Source organism: Xiphophorus couchianus, chromosome 15 (genome assembly GCF_001444195.1).
Source record: "Xiphophorus couchianus chromosome 15, X_couchianus-1.0, whole genome shotgun sequence".
In the NCBI taxonomy this organism is placed as follows: domain Eukaryota; kingdom Metazoa; phylum Chordata; class Actinopteri; order Cyprinodontiformes; family Poeciliidae; genus Xiphophorus; species Xiphophorus couchianus.
Window position 1 is genome coordinate 23,648,863 of NC_040242.1, and position 22,678 is coordinate 23,671,540.

General features: G+C 39.6%; 1 protein-coding gene across 4 annotated transcripts in view; it reads right to left on the minus strand.

Moving 5' to 3' along the window:
- The window catches only part of epha7 (eph receptor A7), a 118,271-nt gene that overhangs the window by 84,145 nt on the left and 11,448 nt on the right, over positions 1 to 22,678 (minus strand). For all 4 annotated transcript variants that reach the window (XM_028039416.1, XM_028039417.1, XM_028039418.1 and 1 more), the window contains exon 4: positions 6,452 to 6,607. In XM_028039416.1, the coding sequence (XP_027895217.1) occupies positions 6,452 to 6,607 (156 nt within the window). The remainder of the gene's footprint in view (positions 1 to 6,451; positions 6,608 to 22,678) is intronic.

The window sequence follows — 22,678 nt, forward strand, 5'->3', positions numbered from 1 at the left end:
CAGAAAGCACGAGGAGAATCCGCGCTTTCTGATTGGCTACCTGTCACATTCAACAGGCTGAGTTAAGATCCCAGTCGGGAAAAACCCCTGATTTGGATCGGAGCGGCAACGACGATCTACCGTAACACACCACACAATCTTAGAAAGACCAACGTTTTAAGATTGTTGTAAGGGGAAAAATAGGAGCAAAAAATCATGTAGTGTGAACTATTGCATCAGGTAGTCGATGTGCCCATCTTCTATATTTAAATCTAAATATTACTGAAGGGCAACATAATATACAGACTTCATAATCTGCAGTCTTTTGGTTGAATGCAGTATTTATTTCCACTTTGGCTTTATGTTGTTTAGTTTTTATCAAGTACATTTTTTGTTAATGGAGACTGAGAATCCATTTTGTTTTTGGTTGTTTTGTTTATTTTGTTTATCAGTTCCAGTGTTAAATGTTCTTTTGAAAATAAAGTGTATCTATCTTTGGCAGGAAATCACATGCATTATTACGTCATTTCCATTACATCAGTGTAAAGAGGTCTTCAAACAATATTATCGTTTATCGCAATAATTTTTTGAGACAATTAATCGCTCAGCAAAATTTGCTATCGTGACAGGCCTACTGTCAACCAAGCTATTTATTCAGCCAATGCAAATTCATTTTCAAGTGCTATCCACTCCTTGGTTGAAGAAAGTCATGAAAAAGGGAAATCACAGTGACTGTTGGCCACACTAACATACCGTAATCTTGCTATAAACAAGGAAATGGGAGAAAGAACTGAAATAAATTAGTGTTGGATGACTGATGTGGACCCCAACGCTTTCCATGCAAGTTAAAAATACATATTTACATATAATGGTGTGGGGTCATAAAGTGTAGACCCAAAGTTAATGAAAATGAATAATGGAAAGTGTACATTAGGCAACTTCAGTAATTACGGCTCTACTTGGCCAAGGTGATTACCCAGGAGGGAACAGCCAGAGGACACCGTGAGAGTGGAAACTTTCTGCTGTTCTTACCAAGGCATGTGTGGACCGCCCTTGATCAGTGGGGGATATTAGAGTGAAGCGTTAACATCCGATTAGGATGGTTGGAGAGGTGAGTAATGGAGCTGTCTTTTACAGCAAGTTCTGTATGGTTGCCTCAGCACAGCACTAAAAGATTGGTGGTTTGTTGTCACTGGCCAGCTTCAAATTTCCTCAGCTTGAGTTATGTCCTTGTCTCAGTCAAATATTGGTAGGGAGTGAGTAAAACAGATAAATAGGGCTGAGGAAGCCAACTTTTAACATGCTAAATCAGAGGTTACTGAATTTCTCTACTGAAACAAAATGCATCTAAGAATTCCAACTGATTAGAGACTAGTTAACGTCCCGCTTGTAATTACTACACTATTAGAAAGCCCATTTCTCTGACTAGTTAAATCAACCAGATAATTAGGAACACATTTCAAAAGTCACTCCAGTTCAACAGCACTTCAAAAGTCTCTCATTCTGCAGAACCAATAAAGTCCCTGAACGTGGAATATTCTGTGTTTTGCCTGGGACCTCTATGTGCTCTGCATGAAGAACAAGACCAGGCTGATTTAAAGGCATAATGAATAATGTTGATACATTTTAGATATTTGATGTAATACGGAAAGTCTCATAGTGTGTCATCTTATATACTGCGTGCTGTAAAAAATTGTTTTTGGAATGAACATAGGGAGGGTTGAGTCAGTGCTCTATACTTGAAGCGGAGCGTCACTGTGGTTTTCCTCTCAAGGATTTCTCAACAGGATAAGCCAAGCTAGCTAAGCCTCAGAGCAATAACAACTCAGATCTTCAAGTTTATAGCAGTTTGGGACAAGGTTGAAACAGTTTTTTTACTTTTACATGAAATAAATAAATCAGCTGTTTGTAACATAATATGTTGTTGGATGAACATTTTACAGTTTGAACAGCTGTGACATGAAATGTGGCAGTGCAAAAACTGTCACGGTATTCCATCCTTTCATCCAATTAAATTTTTGCGGTCTGGGTTGTTGTGGATGGTAACACCTCTCCTGCAGACTAGTCTTAGTCATTGGATAGATTCACACATTTTTCAGAAAGTGTTCTGCACTGAAGAGAATGAGCTCAAGATATGCCTGAAAGAATAAAACAAACACTACTCATGAAAAAATTCATGTACAAATGTCCTTCTGAGAAACACATTTGCTTTCTGCCTTGATTCTTAACTATTTATATTGGGGATGTGCTATATAGCATAAAATTCATATATATATATATATATATATATACACAGTATATATATATACAGTATATCACAATATGATTTGCATAAAACTTACAATAGAAATGAAAAAAATCACATACCAATTGAAATGTATTCATTTGTATTTGTTAAAACCCGTTTAAAACTCATTTTTGTCCATGTCGTTTGTACGTAATGTTTAACTGTTTTTAGATGTTGCTGCCTGTTATTGGTAATTACGGATAGCAGCTTAAGTTCAATGGTGGCCACCTGCTTAAATCAAACTTAAATAAGGAAATGAAAAATATATCTCTATATAAAAACACAACAACTTTAGTGCAATGGAGGTCTGCATCGAATCCTGCCTTTTCTTCCCAATGTTGTGACTGGAACTTGTAGTCCGCTGCATTGCCGGTATTCAAGCACGTGCTTCGTTTCAAGGTGGTAAAACAAATTGCTTGTATTTCCTCTCTTCCATGCACTTTGCAGATTACATTTTTCTTCTCCTGGTCTGACTGTTTAACCCTCCTAAGGTCTTAAGAGACAGGGTCATTTAGACCCCACAAGTTTTTACTCTGTACAAGGTCACACAGAGCCCATGTGCTCTTTAACGAGGTTTTCTTTTTGTAGTTTTGGAAAAACCATTGGACCATCACCACACCCGACAGTGAGATTTGCAGAGCTCCTCCTGCGGGAGGTTAAACCCAAACCAGGTCCTGATCATTTATGTTTTGCACCTGCCTTTTTAACGAGCTCTTCCTTTGCGCCCTTACATCATCAACAAGCATTGCCGCAATTTCTATTGTTTCTACTGTATACTGTTTATATAGTGCATTCCTAATTTTTATCTAATGTTGTTCTTAGCTAAGAAGGTTTTTTTTTTTTAAATCGCCCCGCAAGGGGTCTTTTTTTTTGTGGGCTCTAGTGTCCCTTTTTCAAAGTAGGCTGACAGGAAAGGGGGAAGGAGAGGGGAAAGACATGCGGTAAACGTCGTTGGGTCCGGGAGTCCAACCCGCGACAGCTGCGTCGAGGCTACGTTGCCTCTGAATGTGGGCCGCACTAACGCTTCCGCCACGCCCCTTAGCTAAGAAGTTTTAAGGGATTTGAGAACACTGTTTCAAACTAAAATCTATACTAGAGATCCACAGATCTGATATCAGGATCTGTATCCGCTGCGATATTGAAAAAATTTCTGGATTGGGTATCATGACAATTTCCCAATTCATAAGGGCAGATCTGTTCAATCTTTTAATGGTCTTACCCCACATTATTTATCTGAACTTTTAAGTTTTCCTGTACATGGGAGATCCCTGAGGTCATCGACCTCAATAAAAGGCCTGAGGTGACTGGGCCTTGACTGGGCCTTTTCAGTGGCAACATCCCGATTCTGGAACAATCTCTCTCTAGACCTTCACTCCCCTCTGACCCGGGCATCTTTACACTTACAAACCTAGACTTATTTTAGACTTATCTTTAAATTTAAGCTTAAGACTCATCTCTTTACACAGACTAACAATACAGTGTAGCATAGTGGCATTTTCCCTTATCTTATTGTTATTTCATGTTTTCTTTTTCTTCTGCTGTATTTTTACTGTAAAGTGCCTTGGTCACTGTTGGTTGTTGTTAAGCGCTATATAAACCCATAAATCAGTCCAGTTATATGCTTTGTACTCTGAGAGACGTCATGCTAAATTATTTATTTTACATTATATTTAGAATTCCTAATTGCACTTTCAGAACCATCTGAAAGAAGGTTTGTTGCAGTTTATGTTTACATGTTTCACCAAGTTTGTCAACCTTTTGTTTTTGTCAGTTTGAGTTTCTTTATTTTAATTTGGCTGTTATACTCCTAATTATGCTGACTGAATAAGTTGTGTTGTTTTTACATTTTTAACCAAGCTTGTGAGGCTATTGGTGTATTTAAGTGTGCTGGACTGGTACACAAACATATATCTATGATTCCTTACATTTATGTTTTAAAAAGAAACCATCTTAAATCAAGTCAGCTCTTTTTCTGTATTGGATTGGTATCGGCCGATTCTAAGCTTCATATATCTGTATCTGTCTTGGTATGACAAGTGAAAAAATCAGCTCATCCTTAGTTAAAACCAACGACAACGTCTCTCTGCTCATCTCTAACCATATGGCCAGACAGAGATTTAAAGAGGAGCAGCAAAAGCAAAAGTTGTGAATTAGCAGATATTGAGAAAAACCCATGGCGTCACTCAGGACATGTAACTGTGGAATTCTGTCTCTAAATATTGATCTGTTTGCATGTCATGACAGTCATAGTTCTTCAGATTTTCTCCAAGACTGACTTCTACTGGAAATCCCTCCTGCCCAGAGTATCAGCATTAACGACTCTGAATTACTTCAGTTATGACAAATTCAATTTCCAAACAAAATATCTGTTTGGAATATAGCATTTTTGAAATACTTAGTAGCATCTTTCATGCTACTAATTAACTGCGACTGCAGTCAGAGTTTTGTGTGAACGATTTACGACCACAAAATTTGTTCTCATTCTGCTAAATTATCCAATCAAATTGATCTAAAATAGATGTTTTTGACACATCATAGCAGTAATGCTATGGGTCAACTTGACCTAATGACCCATCATTGTCCAAGTTGCTTCTGTATTTCAGTGTTGTAGTGTAATGAAGCCCTGCCATTAACATCATGGTTGTATTGTGCATGTCAGCGCTTTTTAAGGACTCCTAACTGACCACAGCACACAATCAGATCTGCTTTGGGCTGAATAACAGTGTATTCCAACATTCCATTTCCTAGTTCTCTAACTATCAGTTACAAATTCAGCTCAAGTTTGAGTGCTAGCTTTGCTGAACATTAGGACAAAAAGGAAATGCCTGCCTCTCTGGGGGAACCGTCTGAGACACACCCAAATGCTCTGAGCCCAAATTCCTAAGGCGCACCAGCAGGAAACAGCGAGCTAAAGCGCTGAGACAGAGCTTGGAGATTTTAAAGGTAATGTTCGTGGGAATTCCTGCTCTAGGGAAAAAAAATAAATCACCTTATTTTATTCCAATTATCCTTTTTCTCATGTTAGCAATTAACCATCATATAAATGTATCCCTTTCTGTTGGTGTATTCTATCTTACACAACAGAGGAGAGTGAGCAGGGTTAAAGAATCCAACAGAGCTGAAGCCCCTCCATAGTTAAACACACCTGGGTGTAACAATTTGACTGAAACAAGTTTTCGGGCAGGCAGAGACAGACATGTTGCTCAGTGAGTTTTTGCAAGCAAGATCGAGAACCAACCCCAAACTCCACCACTGAATCCTCTCCTCCGATTCTCTGATTCACTGAACAGACAAGCCAGTGCAACGCTCCACACTGCAACGCTTTGCGTCAGATATCTTTCCTGCAGCCTCTCTCTGTCACATTAAAAATTCTGACTTGCCCTAGTTTGTGTGAACTGGGAAAAAGCAGCACTGCTCAGCAGAGCAGACCAGGCATGTGTACTGGCAGCACATGCACAGCTGTTTCAGCTGTTTGGAATCAACAGATGCATGTGCAAAATAAACATAATGAATGCCAGAGAAGTATGTGCAGCCGCAAGGCGCCTGCAGGCCAATCCATGGGTCCTGTGATACTTTATCAGCAGAGAGAAGGCACACAGACAAAGGCGCAAAGATTTCATTTAGGGGTCCTGTTTACCCACAGAGATAAAGCAGAGTGCTAACACGGTCCTGCTGGTGAGCGTCACTCCCCTGTGCACAGTAGCTGACGGCGAAGTAGCAAAAAAAAATCACTTTGAAATAAATATGTTTGAGAATGTGAGCTGGAAGCAAATGAACTACACCAATTCAACCTGAATCCCCCATCCTGTGTAAATAAGCCATCACTGGCTGTCACAAACCCGCTCCCCCAGCCAGGACAAAGGACGGCTGCTGCGTGGGCCGCCGCTGCTGACTGTAATTGCAGTCTTTCAGACGGGAAATGGCAAATTGCTCCTCTCATCATTAGCAATGAGCTAAGACAGAAAACAGACACCCAAGCCTGCAAACATAATTATGATGACATGCTGGGAGGCAGAGGAGCTGCTAGAGAACACATCTGGAGCTTTCATGAGACCGTTAGCACACTGACTCAACAGGTCTGGATCAGGGCTCTGGACTTTGTTGGCCCCGCAGCCCCCACAACCCCCAACATGTGGCTTCTTAAACGTTCTTTTTTTAACCTTAGCAACAGCCCGGCAGACTCACTTGTGCAGGCCACAGATGGCGGGTCAGAGAGCGCTCGGTAGTAGCCGTCTTCACAGTCGCAGCGCCACGAACCCTCACGGTCGTTGAAGCTGTGCGCCGGACAGCGAGAGCACTGGAGGTCCTGAGAGGAAGACTTGTAGAAACCACGACCACACGCTGGGGACAGACAACGAACAGGACATTACACAGACTGCTTTGCTTTTCAATAGGAACTATATGACTTAAGAAACTTCTGTTTGGATTCATCTTAGTTTAATCATCATACAGGTGAAGAAATGCAAGTTCACACAGGGAGCTGGAAGCTATGAGATTCTGCTTTTAGAAACATCTAATCCAGATAACTGTCACTTTACATAGCTTGAATTTGCGTGAAAATATTTTAGATGAAGTCTAACCAGGGACCTGAGCTCATTCGGAAAAAATTCATAGTTTTTATTTTTTTCAGTTTCATTACTGAGCATTACTAAAAATACCATGCTTTTCCTGTCAACCAACGCAACAGGTTAGCTATCCACTAGCAGCTATGAGGGAAGAAGACTCAAAATTATCAATATTCAGCAGCAGTGAGGTGTTCTGAACTAAGTTAAAAGGACAAATATGTGACAAATATGTATGTATATATTTTCTATGACATTTGAGCAAGAGAGCAAGTGTTTTAGAATATAACAAGGCTAAATAGAACAAGTTTGTGTACCACAAACTTGTTCTATTTAGTCTTTTTTAAAGTTTGAAAATCTGCTCTAGTCATGGATCATGCTGTCTTTGAAAATGGTTACAGCTTCTCAGATCTCAGAGTTGAGGTTAGCATCTATATTCCCTAGGAAATACACACAAACCATGCTAATTGCTAATTTAAGATGCTTAACAAAGTTTAAAATGATGTTTCTAATCATTTTGTCTCCTCTATAAATTATTAGTGAATGTTTGTTAGTGACTGTTTTCTCATTCACACAGTGTGACATCACCTGTCTGTGCTCTAAATATCAAAGGCCACTCACAACAGAAAAGTTATAATTATAACCAATGTTGTTCACATAATTCTTATAGAAAAATCAACAACTTATGCTAACAGTTCTTTAATAAAACATAATGGGCCAAGAGTTACAATAGAAGTTTGTATGTTCAGATCAACAGCCTTGAGGTTTGTGACCAGCGTTACTTCTCTAAAATGGAAGTCAAGACTACTTACTCAAAAGTCCAACATTAATATTAAAACAAAAATCATTTCTAATTTAAAATTCAACAAATGCCTGGAATGTTGCCAGTACTTTTATTTGAAATAACCCAGCTGAGCCAGCTTCAAACAGGATCCCATTCAATGATGATCTCAGCAGTTCTTATAAATCACTAAATGTCTTGAGGTGATATCAGTCCTGTACAAACAAAGTCCCAGCAATACACCAGGGTTCCCATCGTGAAGCAGGCAAGACAGAACAAACCTCTGCTTTCAAGTGTTGATGATCTAGTCAGTCCTCTAAGGCAAGCTGAGCCATAAAGTCAGCCGTCCCAGATCTCACACTGATGCACAAGCCCAGGGATAAAGAGGAGCTGGGACGGAATAAAACTGGAGGATTTCTGTTCTTATAAATGTTCAGGTCAGCAGAGGGCTTTGACTCGTTTAGAACAGGAACTATCAGTGAGATATAATAGATATTATACATGCAGAGATTAGCATAAAGAACAATTAATGGTCAACCTTTGGCTTTTGAAGAAGCAACAGCAGGAGTCTTTCACCTTTTATCATGTAGTAGAAAGATTAGGCCTGGAATGACAACCATCACTCTGATTTGAGGGTTAGTTGAGTGTTTTAAATAGTTTCTGAGATAACACTTGATTTAAAGGGGTGTGCATAAGACTGACATGACACTGTCATACATAACATAAGTCCTGTCATGAACATGAAGGAGTCTTCATGGATATTTACAACCTTTGTCATTAAATATTATTCTGAAAAGAATGACACTCTTAATACAATGCAGTTCCTTGAGAATCTCATAGCAGCCAGTGCCTACTGGTGTGTGAAGAATAGTAAAAAGAACTGCAACCTAGGCCACATGATTTCAATGTTTTAGTTGACAACAAAAGTTAGCTCAGGGTTCTTTGAAAAAACAGGTAAGTAAATCGTTCTGATTCCAAAACAATCTTCAAGAAGTCTATACTTCAGTGAATAGATCTGCATACAAACTATGAAATTACACTAAAATGTATTTTTCATGAGCTACTGGGGTAAAAGGGCTATGATTATCCTTCTTACTCCCCCTCGATTTCAGATCCCCTCTTTTGTTCAGCTTATTTTCTTTTCCTTCAGCCACCAGCCCTCCTGACAGCTCTGGCAGGAGAAGGACGGAGTTTTCCGCTTTACCACTTTCAGGGACGAAAAAGACGCCAAAGCTGAAGCTGAGGGGATTCTGACTTTGGCTACATGAAAGCGCTGTCATTCTCTATTTATTGCTCTGCTGCAAGCTTGTGAAACAAGGCCTTTAAAAAAAAAAAGAAGTAATGACATGATTTTATCTTTAATCTTTCTTTACCTTTGTGAGCCGGTAATTGAAAACAAATCCAGGAGGAGGTTGAAAAGCCTGAATGCTGACTGCACAAAACCTCTTCACAAAGCTCTCAAGTGCTTATTCATCATATTTAGCTTTTTTTTTTACCATTTGTAAAGTTCTGACGAGAGATAATATTTAGGAAACAGCAACGTAAGCTGCGTGTAGTTGCAGTGTCTGATTTGCAGTGTAAACAGTGCCACATAATGACACTGAAGGGCTTTCTCCAGCTGGTTAAAATTGGCTGGATCCTGCAGCTTTCAGTCTGAATGCCAGCCATTTTAACATTCTGATAAGGCGGTGAGCCTGTTTGCCTTTAGGTTTCTAAGAGCTCATCTGCTGGGTGGCCAGCCTGCTGAGGGGGAGAACCCAGCTGGGACTGAAGCTAACTCCCACAGTGACAGCAGACAGGAGGATCTGCAGCCCACAGTAGAGTGAGTGGGAGGCTTTTGGAGAAGAGCTAAGTGCACTAAGCCTATAACTAGATATAACTATGAGCTACAAGCTACCACTTGTAATATGCTTATCCTCCATTCTTCAATAATGATGTAGCCTCTTCAGGTGGGTGTTTTCTTTAAATGCTTCCAGTGATTTAAAGACAGGACTTTATTTTATATCGATATGTTTTGGTTTTACTCAGAGGCATAAGGTAACAGCCAATTAATGTGGGCCAAAAAAGTGTCTTAAAAAATCTTTCATTTCTGCATTATATTAAATTAGTGATCATATAATGCTCATTAGCTCATTTCTTAGGTGCACCTTGCTTATGCCAAATTTTTCCCCATTTTGCTGTGACTGAACATACGACATTACATGACAAGTAATGGTACATCGATTACAGTTCTTATGCTGATCACAAATCGTTTAAAACCTGGCCTGCCGATTGCGATTTTGCTCGATACCAAAGGGGACAGTGGCAGATTTTCAGTGAGTATCAGCCAATTGGTGCACCTCTGTAAACAAGGTGCTTGGACTTGGAAAGTGACTTCTCTGCAAGTTTTTTAAAAGCAGTTATTTTCAATTCCTGTGAGCACCATAAACTGAATATTTTTTTTAGGATTAGATGAATCAAAATATCAAAATCTGTTTTTCCTTACAATGGGTTCAATTTTATCCCACAACTCCAGTCCTGCTTGGACATCTTTTACTAATCCAACCTGAAAGAGACAACCTCGCATTCTGTTCCTCTCACCAATTTTATCCCATTTTTCAATAAAAGCCTGGTTACTGTTGACTTTTCTGATGGTGTTAATGAATAGAGACATCTGCTAAAACTGATGAGTTTAAACTCAAACCGTTGGGCAAATCTGTCCTCCGTTGCCTTCGCTCTTGCCATGTTTCCAGTTAGATCACAAATAAATATTTATGACTCAATATTTCCCTATATGCTGGGAAATCTGGTTTTTAATTACTCATATTTGCTGTTTCTGCTTCTTTCCACTGACAGTATATGTGTTTATCAGTGCACCCAGCTGAGTTTAGCAGCCGGAAATGTTTACAGAGCCAACAAGGCGTCAAATGAGGTCTCAAAAATCGAACGGCTGTATGACACGGGCAACTAAGTGTTTCTGCAGCTCTCACCACAACTGGCAGTGCATTGAGTGACAAGTACAAACATAGCCATCCCAGCCCAGCATTCCAGTCTGTCGAGAAGTTCTCCTTTCCCTGCCTCTCCATGCTGCAGGAACGCTCTCAGTCAAAGCCAGTTGATAGAGAGTGAGAGCGTTCTTTGTTGACTGTCCCTGCAGCAACACTTTCTATCTGAGGAGAAATAACTGCAAAGCAATTACGTTGGCTCTGTTTACCCGGTAGCCTTCCCATCTGACAAAATGACTGACACCTTACGAGCAAACAATGACACAAACAAGTTAAAACATTGCACAAAAGGCCCGACTCTAATACTTGCAATGACTATGACAGGAGGACTTACAGTCCATCATGTAATTACACATATAAGGATGAAGTGTTTCAGAATGATTTGTTTGGAAACTGGCTTTTAAGCCAGTCTGGTCTTCTTCTTGAGAAGATAAAAGGTGTCAGCAGGCTTGCACTTGTTGACAAGAGGTCAGTTATAGAAAGCTCACCACCCGATTCAACAACGGGCTTATTTACAACACAGACAAACAAGTCAGTCCCTTGAGAAGCACGCTGAGGTTTAGTAGACGAAGAAAAAAAATACTGCTACATTTGAGCCAGTTCCTCAGCAGGCTAAAGAGAAAGCAATCTGTAATTTCCCTTCCACTGGTCGAGCATTTTCATTCATTCATGTTAGGCGGACAAGCCGCAGTGAGCAATTTTACAAAGAGAGAGGAGAAAGAGCCTGGGAAAGGACAGGTCCTCAGACTAGTGGGACACAGATAATCAAACACTCCTGTGGCTACAATGTCTCTATCAGAGCCTGGAGAGCAGGACCAAGTATTTTTATCTTGCACTGACACATATGCACAAAAACGGGAAGAGGGGATTTCAGTATTTTCCAAAGCCCGGGTTCATTTCCTTTGTCCTATGAACAGAGCATCTTAAAATTCCTGAATTGCATCCAATTTTTCTCAGAGTTTGGAAGTCATAACTTTCTGGACAATGGACAGCAAAGGAGCAGAAAGCACAGAATCGACTCCTTATTTACCAAGTCCGACTTGCTCCCCTTTATTCATATTGAAAATAATTAGTGGCCTTCTCTGGAGGTGACATAATGGCACTTAGGTTTATTTTCTTGTCTTAGCATTCTGCTTTTGCTGAGAAGTTGTGTTCTAAATCTGACCATTCAGGAGGAATATGTCTCCATCAACAAGAATTAAACACCAGTAAAAATTGGACAATAGTTTTCAGATCCTTGTTACCGTTCAATGTTACCATGATGGGGTTTAAATGATGTGAATCTATCGATGGAGACATGAAAACACAAGTTCCTTATAAAGCTGTGGACTGATGGGAATTGGACGTTAAGCTGCTGTAGCACTGTCACCTTCTAACCCTGACCCTCAGCATCCTGGGGTCAGTTGAGTCTTCATCAGTATAGACTGAGCGTCATGACACTGCCAAAGTCCCCTTCTTCACAAGTCCTCCAGTGAAGAAGGGAATGAGTCCAATGTGTAAATCAAGAACACATTGAACTCATCCCCTTCTTCACCGGAGGACTTGCTTATTACTGCAAACAAACCTGCAATCTGGCTATTGATTGTTCTCTTCTTGCTGCAAGTACTGGTGAACAAGACATACTCAAAAATCTCTGACTTAGTGGAGCTAATGCTTATCATGGCCACTTACAAACAAGGTGGCCAAATCCAATCCACACCAGAAGTACCAAGAATGAGGACACAGTACTGATTACTTAGCTTTTAGCATAATGACTCACATGTCAATGTGTTTTTCACTGATATATACACTACCTGGCCAAAAAAAAAGTCGCCACCTGGATTTAACTAAGCAAATAGGTACAAGCCTCCCTAACCAGAAAAAAAGGCTTCAGTTTGCTAGGCAGCATAAAGATTGGACTCTGGAGGAATGGAAGAGGGTCATGTGGTCTGATGAGTCCAGATTTACCCTGTTCCAGAGTGATGGGCGCATCAGGGTAAGAAGAGAGGCAGGTGAAGTGATGCACCCATCATGCCTAGTGCCTACTGTACAAACCTGTGGGGGCAGTGCTATGATCTGGGGTTGCTGCAGTTGGTCAGGTCTAGGTTCAGCAACATTGTGTGACCCCTCACACCCCCACCATGGACTGTTCTCCCTGCTGCCCTCTGGAAAGAGGTTCCGCAGCATCCGGTGCAGGTCCACCAGGTTCCGAAACAGCTTTTTCATACTTGCCATCAGACTGCTGAACTCTTAACTGGACTGCACTCAAAAACTGGTCTCCACTTCATACCTTGCACATGTACAGAGCTAAATAACTTCCATTTTACTGTCAGTTCTGCACTCTATATTTTAAATTCATATTTTATACTGTATTTTATTTTATTCTGGAGTAACCTCACAACATTGGAACCTCAAAACATTGTCCTGAGCCGTATGCAACGAAATTTTGTTCTGTATATACCCTGTGCATGCAAAATGACAATAAAGTCAGTCTAAGTCTAAGTCTAAGTCTAAGTCCAAAGAAGGAGGTCAGCTGACTACCTGAATATACTGAATGACCAGGTTATTCCATCAATGGATTTTGTCTTCCCAAATGGAACGGGCATATTCCAAGATGACAATGCCAGGATTCATCGGCCTCACATTGTGAAAGAGTGGTTCAGGGAGCATGAGACATCTTATTCACACATGGATTGATCACCACAGAGTCCAGACCTTAACCCCATTGAGAATCTTTGGGATGTGCTGGAGAAGGCTTTGCGCAGTGGTCAGACTCTCCCATCATCAATACAAGATCTTGGTGAAAGATTAATGCAACACTGGATGGAAATAAAACTTGTGACACTGCAGAAGCTTATTGAAACAATGCCACAGCGAATGCGGGCTGTAATCAAAGCTAAAGGCGGTCCAACAAAATATTAGAGTGTGTGACCATTTTTTGGTGGCGACGTTTTTTTTGGCCAGGCAGTGTATATTTGCATAGGAATCTCACATTCCCATTACAACAAGCTCATTTGTAAGCTTGTTGATGGGTCATAAAAAGAAAAAAGTACATACACATTATCTGCTTTATATTCAGAGCTCTGAATAATTAAGTGTAATTTAAAATACAAAATAACCACTGAGGAAGGAACTCTCATATATGCCAATTCCAGGATTAAAAAAAAACGTGGTCTTGGAGGACCTGAAAACTAATCTCCCTTATTTGATTGCAAGGCACAACTCCAATCAAGGTTAAATTGTTTATTGGTGATGAAAAGAACTGGTCAAAGCACAGAAAAAGGAATATTATATTTCCTCTCATCGGTCTCAATATTGCTGTGGACAGGGCTAAAAGTGAATTCAAGTGTGAGACTGTGGAAGATTCTGTTTGTTGTTTGGAGACTGCTGGAACCAAAGTGAGAATGACTAGTGTGGGCTTTTCTTTCTCCCTGGTCTACACATGATGAGTGCCGTCAGGGCCGGGGCCTCCCCCCTTTCTCCCGCCCTCTCGTCCGGCCTGATTATGTGTTAAATCCGCTCGGGCATATGTGGAAGGAATGTGTGCAGAAGGGATCCAGCCATGGCTGTGGAGACCTGGGCAGAGCAGGATGGGAGATAGCACCCCATTAGAGTGATAAAAGAGGCAGAGGGAGGAGAGCAGCTGACAGGACCAACACGCTGGCCCCGCCGCTGATGAATGCCAGGTGGAGCGGGTCAAGCACGATAAAGGAAACGGTTTATTTTCTTTTTTTCAAAAAACACTAGCTCTCTGTAAAATGATAACGAAGGCTGGCCTCTGAGGTAAGCATCAGCTCTAAACACAGCTTTGGTTTAATATGCATCCTGTCACCTGTGGCTTCGCAATCGCTGCAGATATATTTCCTTTGAAGGATTGATCTTAATATTCACTTCTGAGCGCTCGCACAGAACCATGTGCTGTTTGTAATGGTTCTGCTTTCCGTATGCCATTTTTCTCCATACCTTATTTTATTATCGAATACATTTTTCTACCAAAGCAATTTGGCCTCAGTGCTAAGTAGTTACATTTACTGTAGATTGTTTTGTCACTGATAGATTTTATTTTCAGAAAGTGACAGGTTTAAGATGTTAAATTATGTAACTGTTAAAAAAAAGTCTGCATTAAAAAAATATGGTAAGAAAATTACTATGAAATTATGTGACTGACCGAGTTGTAATTATTTGTACAAAAAGTCCTGGAGATCCCACACCCCCAAATGCAGGAAGATAAACAAAGTACCTCAACAGAAAACAAGTGACCCCAAAATAATAGAAATATCAATAAACATGTTTCATAGATGATAAAAAAAAAGTCTGGCTTGTTGTGGCAATGAGAAATGAAATCAACATTGAACCACATAAAGGATACCTTACCAACAAGCTCCCATCTTAATGAAAGGCCAAGGATCAGAGTCCCAGCATGTCCCTTAATGTAAGAAATCATCCCTTATTTTATTATTAAATTCTGATAACCCCTCACCTCTCAAGTTTGTGTTCAATCTGTCTGCTTGTTGTTTTTCTTATCTTTTATGTGGATTTTGTAAATGGGTTTAATAATGTAAAAATAAAAAAAATCACAAAATTAAATTCAAATATTTAAAAAGTAGCACCACAAAATCAGTAATTTGATTTTAAACAAAATTATATTTGTTTTATTTATGACCTGGTCTTCTGGACTACAACACCGTGTGATGTGTATATTAACATCAGATAATGTGCCTTCATTAGCACATTAGTAAAATGGCTGCCCCATGTGAAAAAAATGCGCAAATATGGTCAGTTATATTAAATTAATTTGTTATTTCATCAAATGAACAGAAGCTTAGAGTTGTTACCTTGATGCTTTAGAATTTTTCTACATGTCCAAATCATTTGTTGCAGCCTAGCTTAGCTAAGCTGGAGAGAAGGGAAGAAATTCCATTTCATAATAATGGGACAGAAAACAAGGAGATTTCTTAGAGCAATTTAGTGGAGTTGGCAAACATATAGTAAAATTTAACATAAAATGTACAGTTAGAACTTTATCAGCACTGCATAGAGTATACTGAATAATTGGTAATTATTGTGGGTTGAAATTGCATGACTAATACGTACTTAGTAGTCACGTTAATATATTTATTAATAGTCACATTAATATAATTATTACAATAATATTAAAATGTCCATTATTAGTCACATATCTCTTATATGAAAGGTTTTTAATGTAGACCAATATTGACTATTAAGTGGCAATGCACATGTGTTGTTTTCATCATTAAACAAACTGTTGAGACCCATACAAGTCAAACTAAACTTTAAATGTTTAGATATGACTTCAGTTCAGTCTCACTGACCTATTCTCTGCTACACTTTTATAAAACTGTTAGGATCTAAATAAAACCAAGTTTTGTTTACTCATAAACATTGGTTTTATTGTACTGTCCCTCAGTGCAAGTTATGCATTATTCAAATTTGTTACGTTGCTCTATTTCTAAAATGTTTTTGGTTTTTCCATGTCCTGGATGACTGAAAACCTACAATAGGTAGAAATAATGAATATCTGGAAAGTATCATAGCTTAAATTTTGCCCCAAACCACCAGTGTTTTCTAGAAAAAAAAATTCAGATTTTATTTCATGCTTTGGAAAGCTGTATGTTGAAGATGTTAAGAAATGAAGGCATACTTTCTTTTTTTCAATCTATTGTCAGCTGCTCTGCTTTCTCTCTCCTTTGCTCTCAGCTCCCACACACTGAGTTGTCAGCCACTCAAAAGGCTCAGCCCCTCCCTCTCGTTTCAGACTCCTCTCATTAACGTAAGAGTTAGAGAGCTAAATATGATTGAAATATTTGCTACCTTCGATAAAAAGAAAGCTCAACTCTCTCAATGCAATAGACAGGTTTGCTGGTTTTGATTTCCAAGCAATAACAAGACAGTTTATCATGATTCAGCTAAAGTAATGCAATAATGAATTGCAGTCTGATTTTTATTGTTAATGTGTTTCTTAGCAGTGAAAGAAAATAAAATGTGTTACATGTCTTTTGCTGTAAGTATTTAATCACAGGAAGTTTTTTTTTTACTTTTGTTTGTGCTGCAGAGCCACAGATAGCTCCTCAGTTCAGACGCTCTAACTGAGCCTGGGGTTCTATTGTTGCTCCTCCTACACATTTGACTAAACCATTATTCTAACAGTGGCAGGGAGGACCTAAAAGTTCACCCTTATTTTTATCTTAGATGAATGGAAGATTTACTTCATTCTTTGTTTCTTTGTTTCTCATATTAATACTGTTTACACACAAAAAGTTTATTTTATTATTTATTTGGGAGGAGGGAAGGAGAGAGGGGGGAGATTCTACACTTTTTCAAGATTTGGGGGGAGTGAGCCTCCCAACACCCAAATCCCATGGGATCTCCAACTATGACTGGAGATAAAATTGTCAAGTGAAGAGGAAAGTGAAGAGGATACTTAGAAGTTTGTCTACATAAATACATATGTAGACATAGTGATGAGCAGTCATGTTTGTATGAATGCAAACCTGTACCAAGAAAATGGAATGCAAGAGTTTGCATCCATGCTTCTCTAAGAGATGTTCTTTTCGGCGCCTTGTTTTAAGTAGTCACTTTACCCTTGAGCCCAAAATGTATTCCAACTTGGGACTACCTGACACATCAGTAGGTGAGTGGGAGTAACAGGGGTTAGAGAAGGCCTGGCAGCTCAATTCTTCTCCCCTTGGCAGGTTCATCTGTTGTCTAAACACAATCAGTTGTGTAAGATAAGCTGGTGTGAGAGCAAATTAAATCATTCACTCCTTGCAAAAAAAAAAAGCCAATTCACCTTTAAACTCATCTGATGGCGTCTATCACAGTGGGATCCACTGCTAAGACCGTCATAAGCATTCTCTGTCATCTGTTTCAAAAAGCCCCACGTCTAGCTGGATGCTCTGACAAGCATGAAATGCCTTTTAAAAGCCCAACTCCTATTTTATGTTTTTCAGCTTCACTTTCAAGGCATGCGATTAGGACCATGACCGGGTGTTCTGACTATACAGAGGGATGTCAATAGCTCACACAGAGCTTATTTCTTATGCATTAATGTTGCCCTGGGCCTGCTTGCATTGCTCTGATTAGATGTGACTTATGTTCTTTGCCTCAATAAATAGTAGGCCTCAGTGTGGACATTCATCAGGCTCTGTTTACTGGCCTTTTATGCACGCTGAACTATGGTTGCATCTCTTTTATGGACTAAAGCCTGTGGTGTTTTCCCCTCCGATGTAAGAGTCTCTACATCTTGTGAGTAATTTAGAGCAATGCAGACATGCAGACCTGTAAGAATCCTGGCTGGGTGTATTTCTCCTTCTAAATCATTGAAACACTCAACTCATGTCACTGAATGGCCAGTATTAAAACTTTTAGAACAGTTTAAGTGTACCTTGAAGAATGAATATTTATTAAACCAAATGCATTTACTAGCATTTTCACCAATATGGTGATGCTGAAATATTTCTTTGCTAGTATTTGTTTTGTTACAATATAAATATACATAAAATAAACAAAAAAATCAATATCATAAATGTGCTTCAATTGAAAATCATTGTACATGTAATTAAACAACTAGTACTGCTTGTCTACTTGTCATTCAGACAACAAAACCCTTTCTTTATTTGCTAAGCAGCTTTTTGATATTTTGACAATTTATCTCTGGTGATTAGTTGTAAGTCTTGAGATTGTAAAGCCTTCCATTAGTTTAGATCAGGCCTAAAAAAAATCCAACCTGACCACATAGAAGACAAAAGCAGCACATTTGCTGCACTGGATGAAGCCAACACGTCTCTTTGAAAAAAAAACTGTTGAAGTACAACTCAAAACCACTTCTTTCTCACTGTCTGCATTGGTCAAGGTACACCCAGACTAGTTGCCATAGCAACTGACAACAATGCCACTTTATGTTTCAGGATTCAACACCAAAAAGCACTTAAATATTTAGCACACAAAAAACAGTACATTCAGTCTGTTGCAGTAGCATGGTTTTAGGCTTAATGTTTATTTTGCGATCATTAATAAATGATCGCTGTGGTAGATAGCTACCGCTGCTATTAGCTAAGCTAACAGCAGTTTGCAGGTTATTTCTTTTCTGAATTCTTTAAACTGTAGCCCACAACATGCACATTACATTAAAAAACTGAATGACAAAATTTTATTACAGTCTTACCTTTACTATAAATGAAGCACGCCCCACTCATTCTGCACAAAAATGTCCCTTCATCCAAAGTCTATCCTCGACATCCCAAATGGCTTTAGTGCACTCATGTTTGGTGAGGCTTCTTGGCAAATTATTTAAGTCACAAAGTCCCATCTGAGTTCACACAGTACCACACGTTGAGAAAAGATGGCAAAGAAAGCAGAAAAGACAGTTTCTAGCAGGACATTCAGAAAGCCAGTCTTGTATACCCGGTCTCGTAGTTTGAAGCAAACCTTTCAGATCTGATGTTCTTTAGTATTACTTCCTGTTTCGATTGAAAATCCACTTTAGAAAACTGTTTAAGTACAGAAATGTAGTCATCCATGTTGACGTCAGAAGAGAGGAGAAAACAATAAAGCTATCGTTGCACTTGACTTATTGACTGTATCCTAGCTCACTGTCTCTTACTCTGCAGTCATGGAGTCACCAGACCAATGTTTGGGATCATGAGCGCCCCCTGCCATAAGGCAAGAGAACTGCCTGCCTCACCTCGTCTCTATTCTCTGCCGTTTCTGATCGCTCCTCAGCACACAAATCACGTTACACACACAGTTGGGGACAATAAACACTGTACATTATATGCATAAGCTAAATTATGGAAAATCAGTTCATATATTTTATTGGCGACATAAAGACAGGAGGAACATTCTCCCATCGAATGGTAGCCAGCGCAGTTTGCGAGAAGTTGTGTAATCCCAGGTGAGGCTCAGCTCACTGCTTCCTCACCAGCTGTGCTTCCAAGCATTTGAATGGGAAACTGCAAAATTTCCGCGATTTTTGAAGAAAAAATTATCAACATTTGCTAAGTTAAATAAATTCTTTATAGTACAAACCATTGGGTGAAAATAGCAATATAAATTATCTTATCATATATTATTTTTCCGTGAAGCCAGACCTCACATGCCTCCCCTGACCGCACGTCACGGCAACTACTAACTTAAGATATTTCCAGACTTCTGAATTTGCACTCTGTTAGCTTACTGGTGTAACTTCTCTAATTTTTAGATTTTGCTCAACATACTCCAGCTCCATTTTATGTCTTATTGTAATTGCAGTGTGAGTCAAATGCAAATACTCTGAAATGTGTGATTGAGCAGGACTGGGAGCAGGGAGCAGGACGGGACTGCATGTGCATTAGTTGTGCAGTTCGCTGCACTTGTTACAGTCTGATTAATGTAAAGAATCATCTTACACTCTTCATGCCAATGATATTTTAACCATTTGGATGGACTAACCAAATAAAGATGAAAGTAGCCAAAATGCTAAAATATATCAAAAATAACAAGGAGGGGGCGTGCTGTGGTGGCGCAGGGGGTTAGCACGCCCCACATTTGGAGGTGACGCGGACGTCGCAGGTTCGACTCCCGGTCCCGACGACCTTTGCCGCATGTCTTCCCCCCTCTCCTCACCCTCCTTCCTGTCTGCCTACTGTAGAAAAAATATGAGCCACTAGCGCCGCAAAAACTTCTCCGGAGAAAAAAATAAATAAATAAAATAACAAGGAGACATGACAGAAAAGACAAATGAAGAGTGAGGTTTGATGAATAACAATTAACATGGCTAGTATTAAACAATCTTGTACAATGCGTAATGTTTTCCTAATTATGTCCAACCCTAATTTGCACTCTGAATCCGAATGCACTGTACATGCTGTGGAAGCCATCGACTGGCCTTTGGCATACTGGTTTGGCTCAGTGGCCACAGTGGTTGGAAAACTGTAGGTTCAGTTCCATCTTCCTCCCTGACCAGATGTAGTTGTTCCCTTGGGCATAGCACCAAGCTGCCAACTGACCTGTGTTCGTGAGTGAGCCAGACTCATGGTCTAAAGGCACAAGTAACAACTTGTTACTTGTAACAAGTTGTTACAAGTAAAAAAGACACAGAAGAAGTTCTGTCCATTTACCACATAGTTTGGGGTAAAATCAAATCAAATGCTTCTGAAGGCAAAATGGCAATCTGTAATTTAATTTAAAAACTTTGTGATATTTTAACCTGTTTTTAATAGCCTGACTTACTTTTCTACTTGGTTTTTGTGGGTAAATATCTTTTTGGGGGCTGAATTGTATGGATCATTAGTTATAATCCTTGGCCTACTAGTATCTTCACACCAAAGATGTAGGAAGCATTTCAGGCTCACAAAACAAATCAAAACACAAAAAGCTTAGAGTCTTTGCTAATCATGTTTCAAACACCAACGTTTTCTCATCAACAACTCCCCCCGGTTTGGAAGAACAGGAGAAGCAAAGTCACAGTTTCCATGAAACCATAAGCAGAATAAAAAGGAAGCCTTGAAACTTGTAAGAAACGGCTTAAGACTGAGTTGGCATTATGCTGGATCCTCTCCCTAACCCTACACATACGGGAGAAGGCTCCGTCTGTCTGCCGAGTTCCGCACGTCCACACAACCAGGGCATTCATCCGAGGTACCTGTGCTTAGCAGGAGATAAGTAGCTTTCTGTGAGAAACAATGAGAAGATTAGCATTCCCTTACACTGTGTTGGAGGGCACCAAGATTCGCCCTCTAAGAAAAAACCCAAAGGAGGCACCGGCTCGGATGTATACAGCAAAGATCAAAGCCGCACTCTGATTAAGTTCTTCTGAAAATTAAACTAATTCTGCTGTGGTTTGGGTAAAACTAATACAATAGCCAGTTCTTAAATGTGGAAAAAGTTTGACTAGCTTTCCAAAGACTTACTTATGCTTGTTTCAAATTTTGTGACAGTTCAATTTAGCATCATGACCCTAAATTGACTCCAGGATGTCAGATTATTCAGAGTATTTAATTTCATTTTTACTCTTAAAAGATGCAGCTGTAAATGTGTTGATCTTATTTTCTGTTGTTCGGAGCAACAGACAGCTTTTCCTGCTGATAGTGATTCTTTAAAAATGCCTCCTTACAGTCCTCTGCGAAACTGCAGGTGATTCTTGCTCACTTTCATTTTATCTGGCAGGAGGTAATTATCTCAGAACAGACATGCAGAAAGGTATATTTTAAACTTAACTTAAAATAAGTGAAAGACCATGAAGTGAATGTTGTTAAAGAAACATATCTGCTGTGGTTAAAAGGGAGATATAAAAGAAGGAATATAATCTCAAAAAACATGATTGCTTCAACTCCATTAGTCGCTGCATACATCAATACAAACGCCAAAGACCAAACTTAAACACCTGTCGTCTCTCTCCTTCAACTCCTGCTTGGATTTGGATATAGAAAATGAAAATCACTCCAAAATTAAATGCAGTAAAATGATGGCCTTTCTCTCTGGCTCTGCTGTGTCATGAATCTGCACACTGTCTTACTAAGAGGACCTCGATTTTTTGATCTGCTGTGAGCTTTTTCAAATGGCTTCTCAGTGACATGGAAAATACCCTTGCCTAATCGTCTTTTGTTTCGTTCATTTAACTCACATGACAACAGGAGAGTGGGCCCTTAAGGGTGACCGGGCAGATACCTGTAATGGATGACATGGCTTAAAAAAGGAGTTGTGCTGACAGACATTGCAAGACAGAATTGAACTCTCCATTATGGGAATGAAAGAACAGGATCCACAAGTGTGACAAACCCAAAGCACCCTGCAGCCCAAGCAAAACCGCTGCTAAAAATGTCCCCAGTCAGCAACTGGGCATTATCTCTGGATTGTTCCTGTGCCTGCCAACCCTCCTGACCTTGATGCAGCCTGTGTTAGTCCGGCCACCCCATCACAGATGCAACAAAAAGAGTTAGAACAATGTCAAGCTAGCTCATCCCTGCAAACTCATAGATGTTTGATTGGAACATGCAAACCACACGCAATGACTCCCAGACTGAGAATCAAATGTAAGACCTTCTTGCTAAATGGCAACAGTGCAAATAAACTACGACTAGACTTTGCATCTTAGAGCAAACCATAG